This window comes from Dunckerocampus dactyliophorus, chromosome 4 (assembly GCF_027744805.1).
Source record: "Dunckerocampus dactyliophorus isolate RoL2022-P2 chromosome 4, RoL_Ddac_1.1, whole genome shotgun sequence".
Lineage (NCBI taxonomy): Eukaryota > Metazoa > Chordata > Actinopteri > Syngnathiformes > Syngnathidae > Dunckerocampus > Dunckerocampus dactyliophorus.
The window spans coordinates 9,622,466-9,640,430 of record NC_072822.1 but is presented as its reverse complement, the minus strand read 5'-3'; the positions used below and the strand labels follow the sequence as shown (position 1 = coordinate 9,640,430).

General features: G+C 42.2%; 1 protein-coding gene across 1 annotated transcript; it reads right to left on the bottom strand.

Annotated features, from left to right (window-relative positions):
* Window positions 1–2,606: 2,606 nt before the first annotated feature.
* Window positions 2,607–11,714, bottom strand: LOC129179943 (fibroblast growth factor 10-like). Its single transcript, XM_054773819.1, has 3 exons — window positions 10,525–11,714; window positions 4,105–4,208; window positions 2,607–3,226 (listed from the first exon to the last, which is right to left on the bottom strand). The coding sequence occupies exons 1-3, from the start codon at window positions 10,943–10,945 to the stop codon at window positions 3,035–3,037; spliced, it is 717 nt and encodes a 238-aa protein (XP_054629794.1). The 5' UTR covers window positions 10,946–11,714; the 3' UTR covers window positions 2,607–3,034.
* Window positions 11,715–17,965: the final 6,251 nt, after the last annotated feature.

The window sequence follows — 17,965 nt, the reverse complement described above, 5'->3', positions numbered from 1 at the left end:
CACTTGTTTCCCAAAGCTGGATCGCATTATGCCACAGAGAATTCCCGCGCCAGAATGCAAGGACCCACTTTGATTTAAAAAAAAAAAAGAAGATTGCCACAGCTATTTTCTCTTATTGCTGTCCCCCATATGCCAGCATCTTGGAAGGAAGTTTGAACACTTTAAGTGTCTGGGGAGTGCACTCAATGACAAATGACATTGTAGTATTAATGGCAGATGAGCAGTGTGTGTCTCCTACAATGCCTGTATTCATTAGTCCTGTTTAGGTTAATTGCCTCGTGTCTCATTACATGGCATCAAGAGCCATTAAGGACAAATTAAAGAACACTTTGCCTTAATTTCATCCTGGAGACCAGAGAATCTCCACTTGTTATATGTGATGATGTAAAGTCCCTCCCAAATGGTGATAGTTGCCCTTAGCGCCACCAGCCATGTTGCAAAACAACACAGCACACCACTACAGAATGTGTATTTTCCTTAGGACAATATTACACAACAATCGGAATGTAAGACACAATCAGGGAGTTGCTGCTCTCCGTCTTTCCTCCACCACCTAACGTATTGAGTAGAGAACTTGACCAATGTACCAATATGATCCACTTTAAGAAACAGTACAAGCACATGGTGTTTGCAAGGTACATGGAAGACGAAGAAGGCTGAGAACCATAAAGTCTGATATTATTTACCCTTCACCTATTCACCTATCATTATCATGTAATAAGTCATAATTAGTTATTGCTCAGTCTATATCCTGCATTTATTGATACATTACGCTAATGTTCTTCTTTTAGTTTACCGAACACGCAAAAATCAATCCAAAGTAATTCAACAGCATAAATTTTAAAAAGCCTTGTATTAGTTAGATAGCTTCTTATCTGATAACATTTTAAACCATGATCTCATATATCTTTATTATTATTATTACTACTACTACTTATGAAGTAACATTAAGTGTACTGTTCTGATGTGGGCCATGTTTAATTTTATTTTTGGAATAAGGCACAGGCTAATAAAAATGAGCAGTGGGCCAATAATGGCCCCCATGCCAGACTTTGGACACCACTGCACAAAACAATATTTCTGTCAATGTTGTCCTCCTGTATTCATATATTTATTAATTTACCTTTAATCTCTTTATTTATTCCAAAAAAATGTTCTCCTTTGATTTTTTTCCTTTTCTTCGGCAATGTTCAAATCCGGGCTAAAAACACTTCCTTTCAGTTGTGCATATGACAACTGAAAGTATTTTATCTGCACTCTTCATTTTTAATCTTTTTTTTTGTTTTATGGAATAATTTATGGAATTTTATGTCATGATTTTAGAATGATTTGATGTTTTTATGGAGTGATTTTCTGAAGTGAGTTTACCCCTCTTTTCTGTAAAGCACTTTGAATTACTTTGTGTATGAACTGTGCTCTATAGATAAACCTACCTTGCTTTTCATTGCTGCATATGCCATCTATCTATCGTCAAACATTCTCTGTTCTTTTCTTCCTCTATTAGAAAATAGCAGCAGACAGGGAGAAGAGGTAGGATTAAATCAACACTGCTTCTACTCCTTTTCGGACATGTTGATTTGTACCAGTGTAGAGAATCTCAATGTAATTGTTAAGCATGTCTGAAAGAAATAAAATCATTACCGTTACCATTACCAATACATTCCCAATATTCCATGCGTAGATGTTCCGAGCGAGAGGATAAGAGGACACGAGGCCCGGAAGTGTGTGGTGTTAATGTTCTCCCCGCGTTTTTTTCATCTGGCATCAAGACAGCTGTCATTGATTAGCGTTCTTTTGCACGCTGACTGAGAGAAGTGCAGGCTGCTCAGACGCTGGTCATATTGCTCTTTTCTTTCTTTCTTTTATGCAACATAGTTCTGTTCTCTTCCAAAGCCAGAACCCTCAGTACTCACACTAGGCCAGTCTTAGAGCGCTTGGGCCCACCTCATACCCAAAGTCTGGCACGTTTGGTTACTGTGAGCGTATAAAGCCGTGCCAAGCACAACACACCCCTTCTTTTGCATGTTTGGAAGAGGTAGGCCACAGCACAGCACGATTCCATGCACATGCCCTTGCACGCACGCCATGTAGCCGAGTCCTTGCAGCTTATTAATGATAACCGACACAATTCATAATGGAAATCAAACACAAGGACTGAAAATAATTTAAGTCAAACCCACAGTACACTGGCTCACCTGCGACTACGTTTGTGTGCGTGATAAAGACATGTCATTTTGATTGCTTGTCTCGCAAGTGATTGATGACAGTGGCCACCTTGCATAATGGAAATAATCAGAACACACGATAAAACTGGAAACACTCCACAAAGTCAGGGAAGTTGCAGCTAGCTGTAGTACGAATGGTGGGTGTGAGCGTCAACAGGTGCCTCAATACTCCATGGAATTCTATCTGCATCTCCAAAGACTATCGGCGCAGTTTCCTCCCTCCCTCCATCCCGTCTTGTCTTTATGTTTCCGCATCATTTGGGAGGTAATCACGAGTGCAATGGCTGCCACATGGAATGGACAGATAAGGACACACAGACCATGAACTGATGTCAAGTGAGAGTGCAAGGGAAACATGAGAGATGTGGTGCATGGGAGAAAACTGTTATTTTTATTTTCACATGATAGAGATCCTATAAAAAGTAAAGAATGCAAAGGAATGCTTGTAAGTGTTCCCCTCCAGTTAAATAGACACAAAATAAATAAATCCATACAGTACAAACAAAAAAAACACGGGTGTTAAGTATCAAAGTATTGTGTTCTCTAGTGTTTAATGATAAGGTTGCCCATATGTCTGCATCCACCTCTATAGTCGTCATTGATTTCCAGCTTTTTGGCACAGAAAAAGATCAATATTGCATCCTGTGCCACAGCAAACACAGACATACCCTTCTCCTTCAAATAAAGTACACAATATTAACTTCTTTGTCAGTGTTAGTGCCTTATTTCTTTTGTCAAAGTCTTCATTTTGAGAACTTAGCCAGTGCTGCCTTTTGTCCTCCCCCCCCCCATTTGACTCCCTGGGCTCATCATGCCATAATTGGGAGGAAGTGGGTGGCTGTGTTCCTCCTGCGTGTTTTCTTCCCTCTCACAGGCCTCCCATGGATGTTCAGACCTACAAACATCTGCCGCTTTTTGTTCTTCCACTCGGCTGACGCGTATGTGTTGTAGCCGTTCTCCTCTATGCGCTCCTTCAGGGTGCAGTCGATGCCAAATTCCCTCTAGAAAGACAAGAGGCACCATGTGTCACTCCTTTATTCCTCATGTCAAACAGTTTTATGTATGAATGTATTCCTTTTGCACAGGCACTACTACAACTACTCCTTAAACTACAGCATAACCATGGGACTGCTGCATGTTATTTTCTATCTGCCCCTATCAAATACACGGAATAAAAAAAAAAAATAGCAGCAGACTCATAAAGGTGACTCATAATCGTATGAGACAAGAAAAGGGAAAAATACAAGAAAATATGCACCAAAACATTAAAAGTGGTTGTAGCGTTTTTTTTTTTTTTATGTTTTACAGTAATGAACTTATTTTTACACTTGTATGACAGTTTATGAAGGTAAAACTACATAAATACTACGTAAATACTACACTGCTGATGGGGGTGTCATACAACTTCATGTCAAAAAATCCGAAGTATCCCATTAAGACTAAGCGTGTTTTAACATTTACAACAAGTTTTAACATTAGTTAACCTATTTTTACACTTCGACAGTTAAGAATATGAGATGCCTATCGTGACATGACTCACCTTCACAAATTCCTTGGTCATTAAAGTAAAGACTGAACGTTTTATTTAACTTTTTAAAAATCGTTTTTATGTCTTAATATTAACTGTATTTAGCTTATTGTTACACTTGTATGACTGTTAATTATGCGAAATGATAACATTTTTTTAAAAAGTCAGTTTGACCCTGAAACAGGTTATTGAATCAGGTTGTCTTCCAGCTTTTGTATTTTAAAACGCCACTGTTCTCGCACACATGCCAAAATTCAACTGTAGGGGCATTAAAGATTTTTTTGTGTGTATAAGTTCAAGTTGATTGTCTTGTAAAATTATCTACACTTGACCCTTGACCCGGATACTCACTGCTCCGTACAGCTCTCCTTTCCTGCTGATAGCCAGATAGTAGTTACTGTGCACCCCTTTGACGGCCACCACTCCCACGTCCACTGATGTGATTTCCAGAATACCTACAATAGAGTAAGAGCAGCATTTGATGCTTTTATATATAGAAGGCTGTCAAGGATAGCTACAGTAGATGGATAGACAGACAGATAGATCAAACAACCAAAAGCATTTACAAAACACAAGGGAACACACTTGGGGCATTTAGACCATAAAAGCACGATATAAAGTTAATTTACAACTGTGTAACTGAGTCCAGCTGCACAGTTTGAAAATGAAGAGGTGGTCACTGCAGAGAATCGGGGGTTGTTTATATTCTGTTTGCTAGGTCAGGTTTCTGAGTCCCTTTGCCAAAACGTTTTCAAAGGCTATTAGAAGGGGTTAATTTATACACGAGGTAACAAGGACATCCTCTGGCTGCGAGACGGTTGAGGTTATTTGTGTGGTTTCAGTGCCAGAGGTCACAGAGATATAACTTCCCAATGTGTCCTTTGACCACAAAACCTACTTATTTCATCTTCTGTTGTATGCAGTGTGTGTGTGTGTGTGTGTGTGTGTGTGTGGACAGAGCACGTATTGAACATGTGGGGGACACGTCGTATTTGAGGGCCGGGGTTCTCAACTGGTCTTACCCTGGCGCTCACATTTTCTGATGGTCATTAAGTCATAAACCCTCTTTTTCTGAAGTAAAACCAATCATTTTTTTAACCAATCAAGTTTTAACGCAAATACACACAATTCCATGTGTAAAGTATAAATTAAGTGTCTCAGCCCAAATCTAGCCTTCAAATGCTTTTAGTAACACGCTGTTTTGTCTATAGCTTTAATGCTAATGAGCTGTGTTTGGGGGTCAGAGCCCTATTCACAATGGCATGAAGACCCACTACTTCAAATGCAAGTGTTTGAGCACCTCTTCTCTCAATAGTGGACCAAACAGGTGAGGGTGATTATTCTCATGACTTATGCTCATATCCAGGCACCAGGGATAGATATTACTGTTATAACGTCATGGGATCTTGAAGTTACGTCCTCACAGACCTACATGACAACTGTAAAGAGGAGTTTAATTTGTTTTCTAGCTGCAAAATGGAGATGGACAAGTAATGACTACGGTTATAGTTAGGCATTCAGAAATGTAATGTGGTTGTGAAGTGGCTGTCTGGTTCCCATGATTTGTTTGATCACATCACGGAGAAGGGAGGACACCACTGTTCAGTCTGATCACTGTTTGTGTGGCACCTTCTTCCACTATGGTTTGGAGAGTAGAGGACAGTGGAGCATGCAGGTGTGTCCCAAAAAGAACAATCCCTGCCCGAAACACACAGCAGCCTCTCTCCTTGTCCGTGAGGTCGTGACTGTATCAGTTTCTAGTTCAAACGGTGGCACCTCAGGGCGGTGAGGTCTGAAGCGGCAAGGTGGCGGTGAGGACTGGGACACAACGGCCATTGAAGATCTGAGAGGAGCTGGTTTCTGTGTGGGATCAGGTGTCTGGGATGAAGTGAGGATGTAAGACAATCTATGGCTGAGTCTGGCTGCTCTGTAAACATGGGAGGGATGAAAAGAGCAAGAACAGAGGAGGACAGAGGAGCCATGACAGTGAGACTGGGGGTGGAGTGAGGATTAGAAAAGGCTGTAATGATCACTGATCAAAGTCAGCCACCGGAGGCAGGGGCGAGACAGCTTGTATACGCACTGGATCGCATGCACACGCACTAATGCGCTCATGCATGTGTTTAGTTCGTCTTCAAGCAGGTGGATTTACGACATTAAGTACACCTGCACAATTTCATGAGGCGGTGCTGCAAATTTGCAATAGTGTAGAACTGCACTGCATCATACTGAGATAATATTAATACATAATATTTTCTCCCTCTCGTCTACCCAAATAAGGAAGACAGAATTTTAGAAACACACCTCAGTATCATACAGGAAGCTCTACACCAAACCATAATAATAAATGGAAATGCATGGCTTCAGACAACGAGAATGTGTCCCACTGGGCATCCACCAATGAGTTGTGATAATGTTTATGTACACTACCAGTCAAAAGTTTGAACATGCTTTCTTATTTATAGCAATGAGTAAGTGTAAATATACACTATTCTAAATATATATTATAATAGTGTACGGTAAATATATTTTGTAAGACTTTGCAGTCAATGAACCCCACGGACATCATCAAATGATGGTTATATTTATGTCAGTTGTCCAATGCTGAGCCACTAAAATTAAGGTTTACTGTATAAAAAAAATGTTATAATTCCTAAATGGTAGGGGTGGCATGATACACTCAGCTGACACGACAAGACGATACACGATATTGGGTTCACTACAACGTGACGAGACAATATTTTAACATTACTTTTAAAAACACTACAACGACAAAATATAGGACTGGACAACCAGATTTCTTTTATTTGACTGAGTCCCAAAACAATACAAGTACATTTTGAAATGTTGTATAACTTGACCAAAGCATGATGCTTTTACCTGTGAACTTTTTCACAAAATGAAAGGAAAACTAAAAATTATAAAAGTTAAAATAATGACGGCAGTTGTAGCTGCTACTATTAATCGTTTATGTTGATGTGTACTTATGTAAAGACACATGTAAAATAGATTGCAGTAGATGATGCTTATAGTGCCGAGTCAATAAGTACTGTCATGCATTTCCAATCTGACAAATCTTAAGTAAGTTTGATCGAATGTAGAATTACTACAGTTTCTGCTGGGACCTTAACACCGCAGTAGCTGTTCAACTCCCACAAAAAAAGCACCTCACGTCTCAACCACTTCAGCAAACGAGCGACGTGGGGAAAACCTGAGGCCAGCTTGGACTGTAGGGTTTATAGTGTTTGCAAAGCACTTAATGTGTGGTTCCAATCCTGCCTTGTGCACTGCTACGTCCATATTACCTGTATCATTATTCACAGTAGCGATGCCATAGCTCACAGCCTGATAGTCACAGTCTGCTTCTGACTGCCCTATTCTCGTAAAGACAAATATCGTCACTTGTAATCTCGCGAGACACCCCATGACACCCCTACTAAATGGTAAATTCCATATTTGTATGAAGCAATCACTGGACCTTACTCATAACTTATGTTTAGTATGTGTAGCTGGTGACAATATGGTCCAGAGGTATTTGGAGTTCTTTTAATAATTTTGCCATTACAGTAATCCCTCATTTATCATGGTGAATTGGTTCCAGACCTGCCTGTGGTAAGTGAATTTCCGCAAAGTAGGATTCCTTATTTATAAATGGAATATTTTGGTAGTTAGGGCATAGAAAAGTTGTTTACTAGCCTCTAAATGCAGTTTTTAACATTATTAGAGCCCTCCAGAAAGGAAATAGCTCCTCTATATATCGTATTACCCAATATCGTAGCCATAATTAGAGTATATAAGCATTTAAGACATAAATAAGACTCATGTTTGCGTGTGTTGCTATAAATGTGTTCCATAGGAGCCGTCGAACCGGACGTGACGTCAGGTGTTCAGAGTTGAGTTTTAGCTTGTTGTGGGTTACTGCAGCTACAGCAGTCTGTGTTTTTATTAGGGATTATTGTGCATGCGGTGAGATAATTCAAACCTGCAATGAAAGCCCGTTGTTCCGGCGATCAAGTCTGCCGTGTGAGTGTCTCACCAAACATTATAGTAACATTACTGACACCTCGTGACCAGTGTAGAATACTGTATTTCACCAGCGTGTTTAAATGTGTCTTTTGAATGCCTTATATTCGTATTTTAGTTCATTTAGCCATTTTCACACTTGAAAAATCAGTTCAGCTCAATTTAGACAAAGAATAAGTAACATTCGCTTAAATATACATATTTTTGACTAATAATATATGTATTCAACCATGAAACTGCATGATTTATCAGTTAATGTATGTTGGCAAAACAATTCAAAACGTGAAGTGGCAAGGGACGCCCGTATTACGAGTACTCCCTTAACTTTCATTGTTATGCTGACAACAATCCACTCTATTTATCAATAAAACCCAATGAAACTAGCCAGTTGTCCAAACTCCAGGCATGTCTTAAAGACATCAAGAACTGGATGATTTCCACCTTCTTCCTACTAAACTCAGATAAAACTGAAATTATAGTCGCACCACAAAGGCAAGGTTGCTAATTATGTAACAGCTCTAGATGGTCTTGCACTCACCCCAACAGCACAGATAAGAATCTTGGCTTTAGACTTGATCAGGATCTATCCTTTAATAAATGCAGATGTTTTGACAGAGCTCTTGTATTGGATCTCTTCACGGCATGCACAAAATAGCGTGTCATTCCCATGTTGAGGTGCAAGTCAGGATGTGTCCTAATAGCACATGAAAAGAACCACATTGGGCGTATTTACACGGAGGGGCTATCCATCGTCTTCCTCATTTCAATGAAAAGATACACATCTCCCAAACCTCCATAAGAGTGCCATGTGTTTTTTCCTACACAAAAAGACCACTGCTTTGATTAAAGAAAACCAATGTGTACACTTGCACACAATCCCCATGTCTAGAGGCATCTCAGTGCACACATGCCACCTACAAATTCTTACATGCACACTTGCCTTGCACCATACTGGACCACAGTATTATTTATTATAGTAGTATCTTATTGTCTATAAAAAAGTAGCACTGAGCCATGCATCATATACAGTAGGCTTATATGTGAACCACATGCAGACCGGTACTTAGCAAAAGAAGCTTGCTCTGTCTCTCTAACCTCAGCACAAGCTCTCAGCAGGCTGAAAAAGCCATGTGGGACAGTTTTGCGCTGGCATCCCCATAACTCTGTGGGAGACTGGACACTGGCTCTTTAAGAGACAGTGAGCTGGCAGGCAGCAGTGCTTGCACATCCCAGACACCTTAATAAATCCATCATATTGTAACTACGCGGACATGTTTACCTTGCAGTTTCATGCTCAGGATGGGCAAGGCCGTCCTACCACTCGTGGAACAATAACGGGATATTTTGTCACTTCAAGGGACTGTGTGGGGAGTCCACAAAAGACATCAGACCTGGGATCATGTCTGGCCCCAGGGAGTGAAGACTGAAGCTGCTGTTGTGTGGTGTCCTTTACCGTGTGAACCTGATACAAGGGCACAAAATCCACACAGTGTCCCTGGACCCCCTCAGGACAGAGCTTTTTGATGGCAAGCCCATTGAAGTGGAGGACACATGGCTTTGATGTGACCACAATGATCAGCTGCGCCATTCATGAACTTGTACCTCCATCCAGCCCAGCCCATTTTCCGAAGGCCGCTCTAACTCCCTCACTTTTGAAAAAGGTGATGCTCTTAAAAGTGGGGTAAATCAGCTCCCATAAACTTTAAGAATTTGCACACAGAAAATGTGATGAATTGTCAGACGATGACTCTATGGCATGCATGTCAGTTTTGCAACTTAAGACTTCTAGCAGTAAAAGCATCAACTTTTAATACGCTCGGTAAATAAAGTTGTGACCTTGTCAAAACAAAAATCTCCCCCTGATGTTCTTCCGCGCTGTGTCATTACCCTTAAGACGCTGTGATTGAAAGTGTGGTTTAGCACTCCCGAGGGGAACATTAAAAGGTCCCACATCCAATTGGGGGGGGTGTAAAAAAAGAGCACGTGAGGAGAAGATGTGTGTGAGCACATGTGTACTTGTTGGCTGCTATATGATAACACACCCACTAGAGTATCTGATAGTTAACGAGAATGCTGAAACTTACAACTTGAAGCAAAATGTCTCCTTTGGGGCAAAGGGGATGTAATTTGCTTGACCGTCGCAGGCAGGCAAAGGTTCAGGAAGATTATAGAAGCATCATTGGGGCTGACATCCATATCCTCCCTCTCCCTGTTTAAGCCTCTGTGCTTGTTATCAGCGATGTTTACTCTGTGCTGTGAAGACTGCCTGATAATGGCTTGGTTATCTGCCTCAGCTCCATTTAAAGCCATCTGAGAGCTACCAACTCTGTGCTGAGTGTTTGGACAGGACAGATACCATTGGATGTCTGCTTTGAAACAAAAAAGACAGGGAATTAGGATTGTGCAGAATCGGGTTTTCTCAGAGAATGGCCGCTTGATCTGTCAAATTAGAAACAACCGGATCATGTTTTTGTGAAGTACAATCCATTTTATACCACGCATCCTGCTCAGAGTCAGGGGGAGCTGGAGGCTATCCCAGCTGACTTCGGGTGAAAGGCGGACTATACCGTGGACTGCTCACAGGCAATCACAGCGCTCATATAAAGACAGACAACCATTCACTCTCACATTCACACTCTCACAGAGCGTGCCTGCAACTGAAGTCAGGTGAGTCAACCACTAGACCATCAGTGACTCAAGTGCAATACATGAATTTCCTCATTGAACCAATTATATATTCCTACTTACTGAGAGGGTCGTCCTTGCTCTTAGTTCCATTGACCCTTCCATTCTTGTCGATTCTCAGAAAAAACTTCTGGAAAGAGAACAGCTTCCTCCTCCGTATGTCCCCTTGCAGATGATTGTAACTGCGCACATGCCTCCCTTGCGGTCCCCCGGTGGCCCTAGGCTTGTAGACGGCCTCGCTTTCAGAAATGTTCAGCGTAGCCATGTGGCTTTGCGGTACGGTGAGCCTCGGTCTGTCTCTCCTGAGCTGATGGCAGGCTGTTCCGGGTAGGGTGAAAGCGAGAGCTACCAGGGCTAGCAGGAGAGGCAGAGACCACGAGGAATACAGTGTGGAGAAGTTGGTCCCAGAACAAGAATGAGCCCCAAAGTCAGTCCTGGAGCAGGACGAGGCAGCCTTACTCCCTCCAGCAGCCCATCTGATCATGGTAGTGTGCTGTGTGGAGGACTAGAGGCAGCCTCAGAGCCTGGGACATGCTGCTGGGGACACAGATAGGCTAGGAGGGCAGGGAGGGGAGCCCTCCGCAGTCCACGCCGGGTGAGAGCTTCCCCCTACAGAATCCAAATTATGTAGCACCTGTATGAAATCCCCCGATTTCCCTCTGTCTTATGTTCGACTTAAAAGCTGCTCAGTCTCCAGTTGGTATTCCTCTGAGGTCTCGACTTTTGGGTAATCAGAAAGTCTGCTATCCAACTCACACTCAGGGAAGCAAATCAGTTGGAAAGAACATCAATTAAGTGGAAAAAAGGGGATGTGTGTTCCAGTAACAAACCCATTCTTCTGCTTTCCTTCGCTGTTTTTGTTCAGTCTAAAATGTTGAAAATGTTATCTTGGCTCAGTCCTATTTCCAAGCAGCTGCTCAAATTAAGTAAAAAAAATCATAGAGATCCAGGTGGTTGATTTCGTCATCCAGTGAATTTAAATAACGGGCAGCACAGTGCGGTTGCTACCTGCCAGACTCTCCACATGTGCAGTCGCATGTGCAGTCGAAGCCTTGTTAGCAAAACCTTTAGCCACTCCAAGCGTGTGTCAGATAGTCTCTCCTCATTTTTACCCCCTTTCTTTCCTGACCCCTGCAAACAACTGCACACCTCCACACAGCAAGGAGGCACCCGGGCAGATGTCTCGTGGGGCAGACTTGAGTCTTCCTCCTCCTCCCATTCGTTGGGTCTTTGATGTGAGGAGTCTTGGAGTGATATCCTCACCTGAAGGCTGATCACAAAACAAATGAGTGTGTGTTTGCGCGTAGCCGTGTGACTATTAGTTACTTGATCCCTCCCTCCTTTACGCGACTTCCCCTCTCACATATGGGAGCAAGTGCTGTGCTCTCTGTTTGTGTGTGTGTGTGCGTGTGTGCGTGTGTGTGTGTAAAACCACTTACCCACATGCAAGAAAATCTAACTTTTGAGAGAGTGGGAGAGGTGATAGTTTATCTTGACTTGATACTGTAAGACAGTGAAAAGATATCTGCACGGATTCCACTGAATTGTATGCATTATTCATTGGCCGATTACAAGAGTGGAAATGTGTTTCGTTGACCTTCTTTACGTACCGTAACTATACTACATTGACAGTGCTGTGCAAAATGTGAAAAAATGCCATCACAATAGTTATTGTTTTGTCTATTATTACAATTACGATATACTATGAGTACACCTTTTACAGCAAGTATTTTTTATGACAGAATATCCTCTAAGGACCAATGCTATGGAAATGAAACTTGGACATACTACAGAGTAGTCAGTGTACAGATGGTATATCAGAATAGATTTACCATCCACTACTATATTGGCTGGCAAGCCAAGCGAGCATATGTTGGTAGCGTCGTAGTCCGGGGGATGCATTTGGGCTGCTGGCACTGTTGAGCTGTGGTTCATTGAAGGGAAACATGAATTCCAACATGTACACTATGAAGCAAAGCATGCCCCCCTCCCTTGAGAAACTGGAAACAATTTGGGGTAAATTGAATGTGAAAATTGTCAAATATTCCTGTGTCATATGATGCAAATTTACCAGTTGTGTTATTAGTCAGTTGTGATCATTTTGAGTAGATAAGATTATGTTTTGTGACACAAGTTGACTTCCAACTTGTTCCACGTTTAATTTCCAACCAATTTTGTTTTATAGGAAATGTCAATGAATTGTGAATCTAAGCTTAAACTTTCCCCATCCATCCATTTTCTATACCGCCTATCCCAGCTGACTTCGGGCGACAGGCGGGGTACACCCTGGACTGGTCGCCAGCCAATGGCAGGGCACATATAGACAAACAACCATTCACACTCACATTCATACCTATGGACAATTTAGAGTCACCAATTAACCTAACATGCATGTTTTTGGAATGTGGGAGGAAACCGCAGTACCCGGAGAAAACCCACACACGCACGGGGAGAACATGGTAACTTCACACAGAAATGCCCAGGGGAGAATCGAACCCAGGTCTTCCCGATCTCCAGGCTGGCCAACATGCTAACCACTAGACCACCGTGCGGCCTACTTTCCCCATCAAACCTTTAAATAAAATAATATAACTAGAACCATACCTAGCTGTGCAAACAATTTCCTAATTATCCATCCATCCTTTTTCTTCTGCTTATCCAGGTCTGGGTCGCGGGGGCAGCAGTGTCAGTAGGGAAGTCCAGACTTCCCAGTCCTTGTATCCGCTATCTCGTTCTTTCAGTCACGACCCAAAGCTCATGACCATAGGTGAGGGTGGGAACATAGATGGATCGGTAAAGTGAGAGGTTTGCCTTCTGGCTCAGCTTTCTCTTCACCACGACGGTCCGGTACAGCGACCGCATTACTGCAGACACTGCGCAGATCCGCCTATTGACCTCACGCTCCAACCTTCCCTCACTCGTGACCAAGACCCTGAAATACTTGAACTCCTCCACCTGGGGCAGGACCTTATTCCCAACCTGGGGGGTGCAATCCATCCTTTTCTGACTGAGAACCATGGCCTCGGATTTGGAGGTGCTGAGTCTCATCCCAGAAGCTTCACACTCAAACCGTCCCAGTAAACGCTGAAGGTTACAGCCCGATGAGGCCATCAGGACCCCATCGTCTACAAATAGCAGAGACAAGATTCTAAGGCCCCCGAACTGGACTCCCTCGACGCCTTGGCTGTGTCTAGAAATTCTGTCCATGAAGATTGTGAACAGAATCGGTGACAAAGAGCAGCCTTGGAGGAGGACAACGTTCGACAGAAACAGGTTTGACTTACTGCGGGCAATGCGAACCAGGCTCCTGCTCCGGTTGTACAAGGACTTAGTAGCGCGCCACCAATCCCGTGCTCCCGGAGCACCCCCCACAGGACACCGCAAAAAACACGGTCAAATATCTTTTCCAAGTCCACAAAACACATGTAGACCTGTTGGGCAAACTCCCAAGTACCCTCCAGTACCCTTGCTCGGGTGTAGAGCTGGTCCAGTGTTCCGCGACTGGACCACATTGCACCTCCTGTAGTCGAGGTTCGACTAACAGTCGTACTCTTAAAAAAACAAAAAAAACAGTCGTACTCTTTTACCCTGCGGTCACCCTTCTTGAAGAGGGGGACCACCACCCCGTTCTGCCAAGCCAGAGGTACTGTTCCCGACTTCCACGCAATATTGAATAGACATGTCAGCCCTCAACATCCAGAGCCGTGAGGAATTCAGGCCGTAACTCGTCCACCCCCGGACCTTTGTAACGATTTTGTAGGGTCCACTTTTGACATATTACATACACATTTGATATCTTTTATCCTTCCTTGAAATTTTAGGATACATATTGGTCAATAAGTAGACAACTAAGTAACGTATTCAGTGCTTCCTATCAAGAAAGCATCATAAATCAGATGCTAAATACTGTAGTGATATTTTTGACTCATCCAGTGCGATAAACAAAACTTATGCTTGGCAGGCTTATCAATTCGCACTGATCCTCGTGTCTTTAATGTCGACGTCTGGTCTGTTCTTTCACTTTCCCGCCCTTAAGTCCCACTTTTTTTACTGCCCGCTTTAGTGTCTGTCAACGATCTACGGCCAGAGAGGTCTGGTCTTAACTCCGCTCGGGTGTTTTTTTTATCTGGGGATGCAAACAAAGCAATCTTATCAGCGCTTCCTTTGCAGCGTCTCTTCCCGCTGTGATAACCAGAATCACTGTGGAGGAAGCCGAGCAGGCATATTGATTATGCTTGAAGCAACAATTACAAACTAATTTAGCTTAGATTGAATCACTGCAAATGGTAACCTAAACTCTAATATCCTTAATTAAAAGTACTGATTGCTCAGAGGCAGTGATGTGGTCAGTGAGGATCCTCAGAGGGATGAAGGCCTGCGATGACGTTTAACAGGCTGGCAAGCTTTGCAGGGTTTCTTTAGAGGCCAACGAGCAATTTTTTTTTTTTTTTAAACGTTAACCCCACTTACGTTGTTCTCCTACAGGCAATATAAATGAGATTTTCAGGCTCTGGAGATGCTCTCATCTCATCTGCAGTGTCTAGTTTCTCTTTATAGGTGGAGCTCCCTTAAATTGCATTTCAAAGTTCCAAAGACTAGGCAACAAATGACCTCCTTATCCAGCCCTACAGCCTGTAGCTCTTAAGTTATTTTTCATAAATGTGATGATATAAAAAGTCAAATACCGGATATTTAAACGTGATAGCGGAGATTTGATATCACAGTGTTCCAATTACCAGGAAGGAAACACAATGTATTCATGTAACAGAATATTCAATCCATCAGTGATTCTTTAACACGGCATACACAGATTAGATATAGGAACATTTTAGTAGTATCAGCAGTGTTTGAAGCCACAAGAAGGAAGAAATGTATGGTCAGAGACAACCCACAAGGCATTCTGCACGTCTCTATGGTGCTTTAGATGTGCATGGACCAATCTGATTCCGAAGTTTAAATTAGTCTCTGAAAAAAAATACGCATAGCTTCATCAAAACCAGCAGGAGCCTGGTATTTGACATGATCGAAATAAAAGACAGCAGTTTAACTTGGTTGAAAATAATTCTGCTGTTGTTGTAGAGGGGAGGTTCCAATTTAGCTTCTTTTGTTTTAATGCACCTTTACAAACCAACTGATGCTGATCTGATCACGTGTTTATATGATTACTGACAGATATTACAGAAGCAAACTAATTATAGTTTCCTTGTTACTATTACTAATTTCACAATGTCATACTGTATGTCAACCAAATTAATTATATTCATATTCATATTATAAGACACCTTTACTGCACTTAATATTGATAGATATAATTAGTAGCATATCATACTGGTGGGGTCACAATGTATACCCCCTAGTTAGGTGTGTACCGTAAATGCTCTAATTATAAACCGGGGCTTTTTTTTTTTACCTCAAGCGCAATGGCTGTTAATTGGAAGCAGGTGATAATTGAAGAAAGGCTCTTATTTCTGAAATTAGAAAAGTCGTTATATAACTTTTACTTTAATTTGGAGTGCATGAGAACATGGAAAGCAAAACCAGGTTTTTGACTGTTTTTGACCTTTTAAAAAAAAAATGAAGCAGGTTCAAGGCCTCGTGGTGCCATCAAATAGATGAAAAGTGGCTCTAAAATTTTAGATATAAATAAGCACAACAGAAAAAGCTGATTTGTATTTCATTCACTAATGATATCGTTCCAAAAATGTGCATTAACTGCTGACTTTAAACAGTGCATGGTATGAGTCTATGGAAACATGCTTGGTGGGAGGGAGTTCCACAACCTGGCTGTTCTTGGGACGTAGGAAGAAAGATGACACTGGGTGTTGGCCTTGGGAATATTGACTACGTCGAGGTGACTACTCGCAGCAGATCGAGTTATGCGTGCAGAACTTGTTGTTTCATCTTGGATAAATAATCCTCTATCTTGGCAGTCAGATTCATACATTAATTTAGCAGAACATAAAAATAACTTATTGCACTCGACTTGTTGCTCAGTGCTGACTCTCGCTGACGCATTGATGCTGGGCTGCTGTTTGTGTATTGCGCGTCCTTCCATAGAAAGGAGAAGGCAGCAGTTTTTTTTGGTCAGCAGGAACACCTGCTGTTTAGTATCAGTTTGATTGCCAAGATGGAGTATTACATATCCAAAGTAACCAGAACATTATATAGAATTATTATAATTAGAGTTAATTATTAGATATGCAGTAATCCAGTATATCCAAAGTAACTAAATAAATGGGACTAAGAAGTATTTGAAAACAATTGAAGACATTTTTTTTAACCAAAGTGACATTCTCTTCTTTTTCTTGTTAACCTCTTAATGACCAACCTGTATTAACGTAAAAAAAAAAAAACCCTCATCAGAGTCAGTGCCTCACCAGCCATGAACCACACCGCACGTCACTGGTTCTGTGACAGTGTTGAACATACTGTGCCACAGTGCCAAGTTCAAGTGTGGAAATACACCTTATTCTTGTTGTGCGTCTGGGATTTTCGCTTGCACCCCGCTCGCCCCCCCGTATGCTATCATTAAGCAGATTATTTTGCGGAGAAAAACCCCTTGCTAATGTTACTTCAACTCACAATCCACATGTGGTCTGCAAGGGAATCTAACGCACAAAGTCACAAACAAGCAAAGTGACCTATGGGAACCATGTGTGAGCCTGTGTTCTCCCCAGGGCCCGCTCTGTGTGTGCCGGGTCAGGGGAGGCTGGGGCTTTAATAAAGGAGCAGGTCTGGTACAGCCTGGGATGCCAGTCTGACTGCCTGGGGACATGCAACCTGATGGGGTCCAGATGAGAGCCACCAGACTGGACCTCTTGCTCCAAAGCCTGCACATGTTGCACTGCCTTCTCTCAGGGTTTAGACAGGGATTTGAGGCGTAGGCTGCCATATTAAACTCACATTCTCCTTTCATTGAAACACCTTTCAAGGGTCACAGGAGAACGTGTTAGCTCAATCTCAGAGGATATACCATGCACAAATACACTAACCTCTTTTTTCCCCCTCTAGTCATCAAATGTAAATATTTAATGTGTTGCTGACTGTTGTGTTGTGTTGAGGGGTGTCTGGTAACCCACAATATGAGGTTGCTGTTTCCTGCTTTACAATGATCAATAGTTGTTTGTCATGTTATCAGCACCCCGTCATGGACAGGCTTACATCATGGCGCTCTGCTGAGTGTCAGCTTCCACAGGCCAGAGGAATTTACTTACAGGTCACATAGTGGATCAACTCATCGGTGTTGGGCCATCCTCTGGCGCTGACTCATGCAGTAAGTTTATAGTACAATATTTAGTTATATAGTATAGCTTCAACCTGTCTGCATGTTTAGATCAAAAAGCTGTTGTATGTCACGGATAGGCAGCTCCATAGAGAGCGCTAGCTTTCAAATGTACTGCAAGCATTATACAGTATAATGCCCTTGATAGTGATTTGACAAAGTTTAGTGACTAACATTTGCTGTCATTAAATGTAACAACTGATCGTAACAACAACATGACTG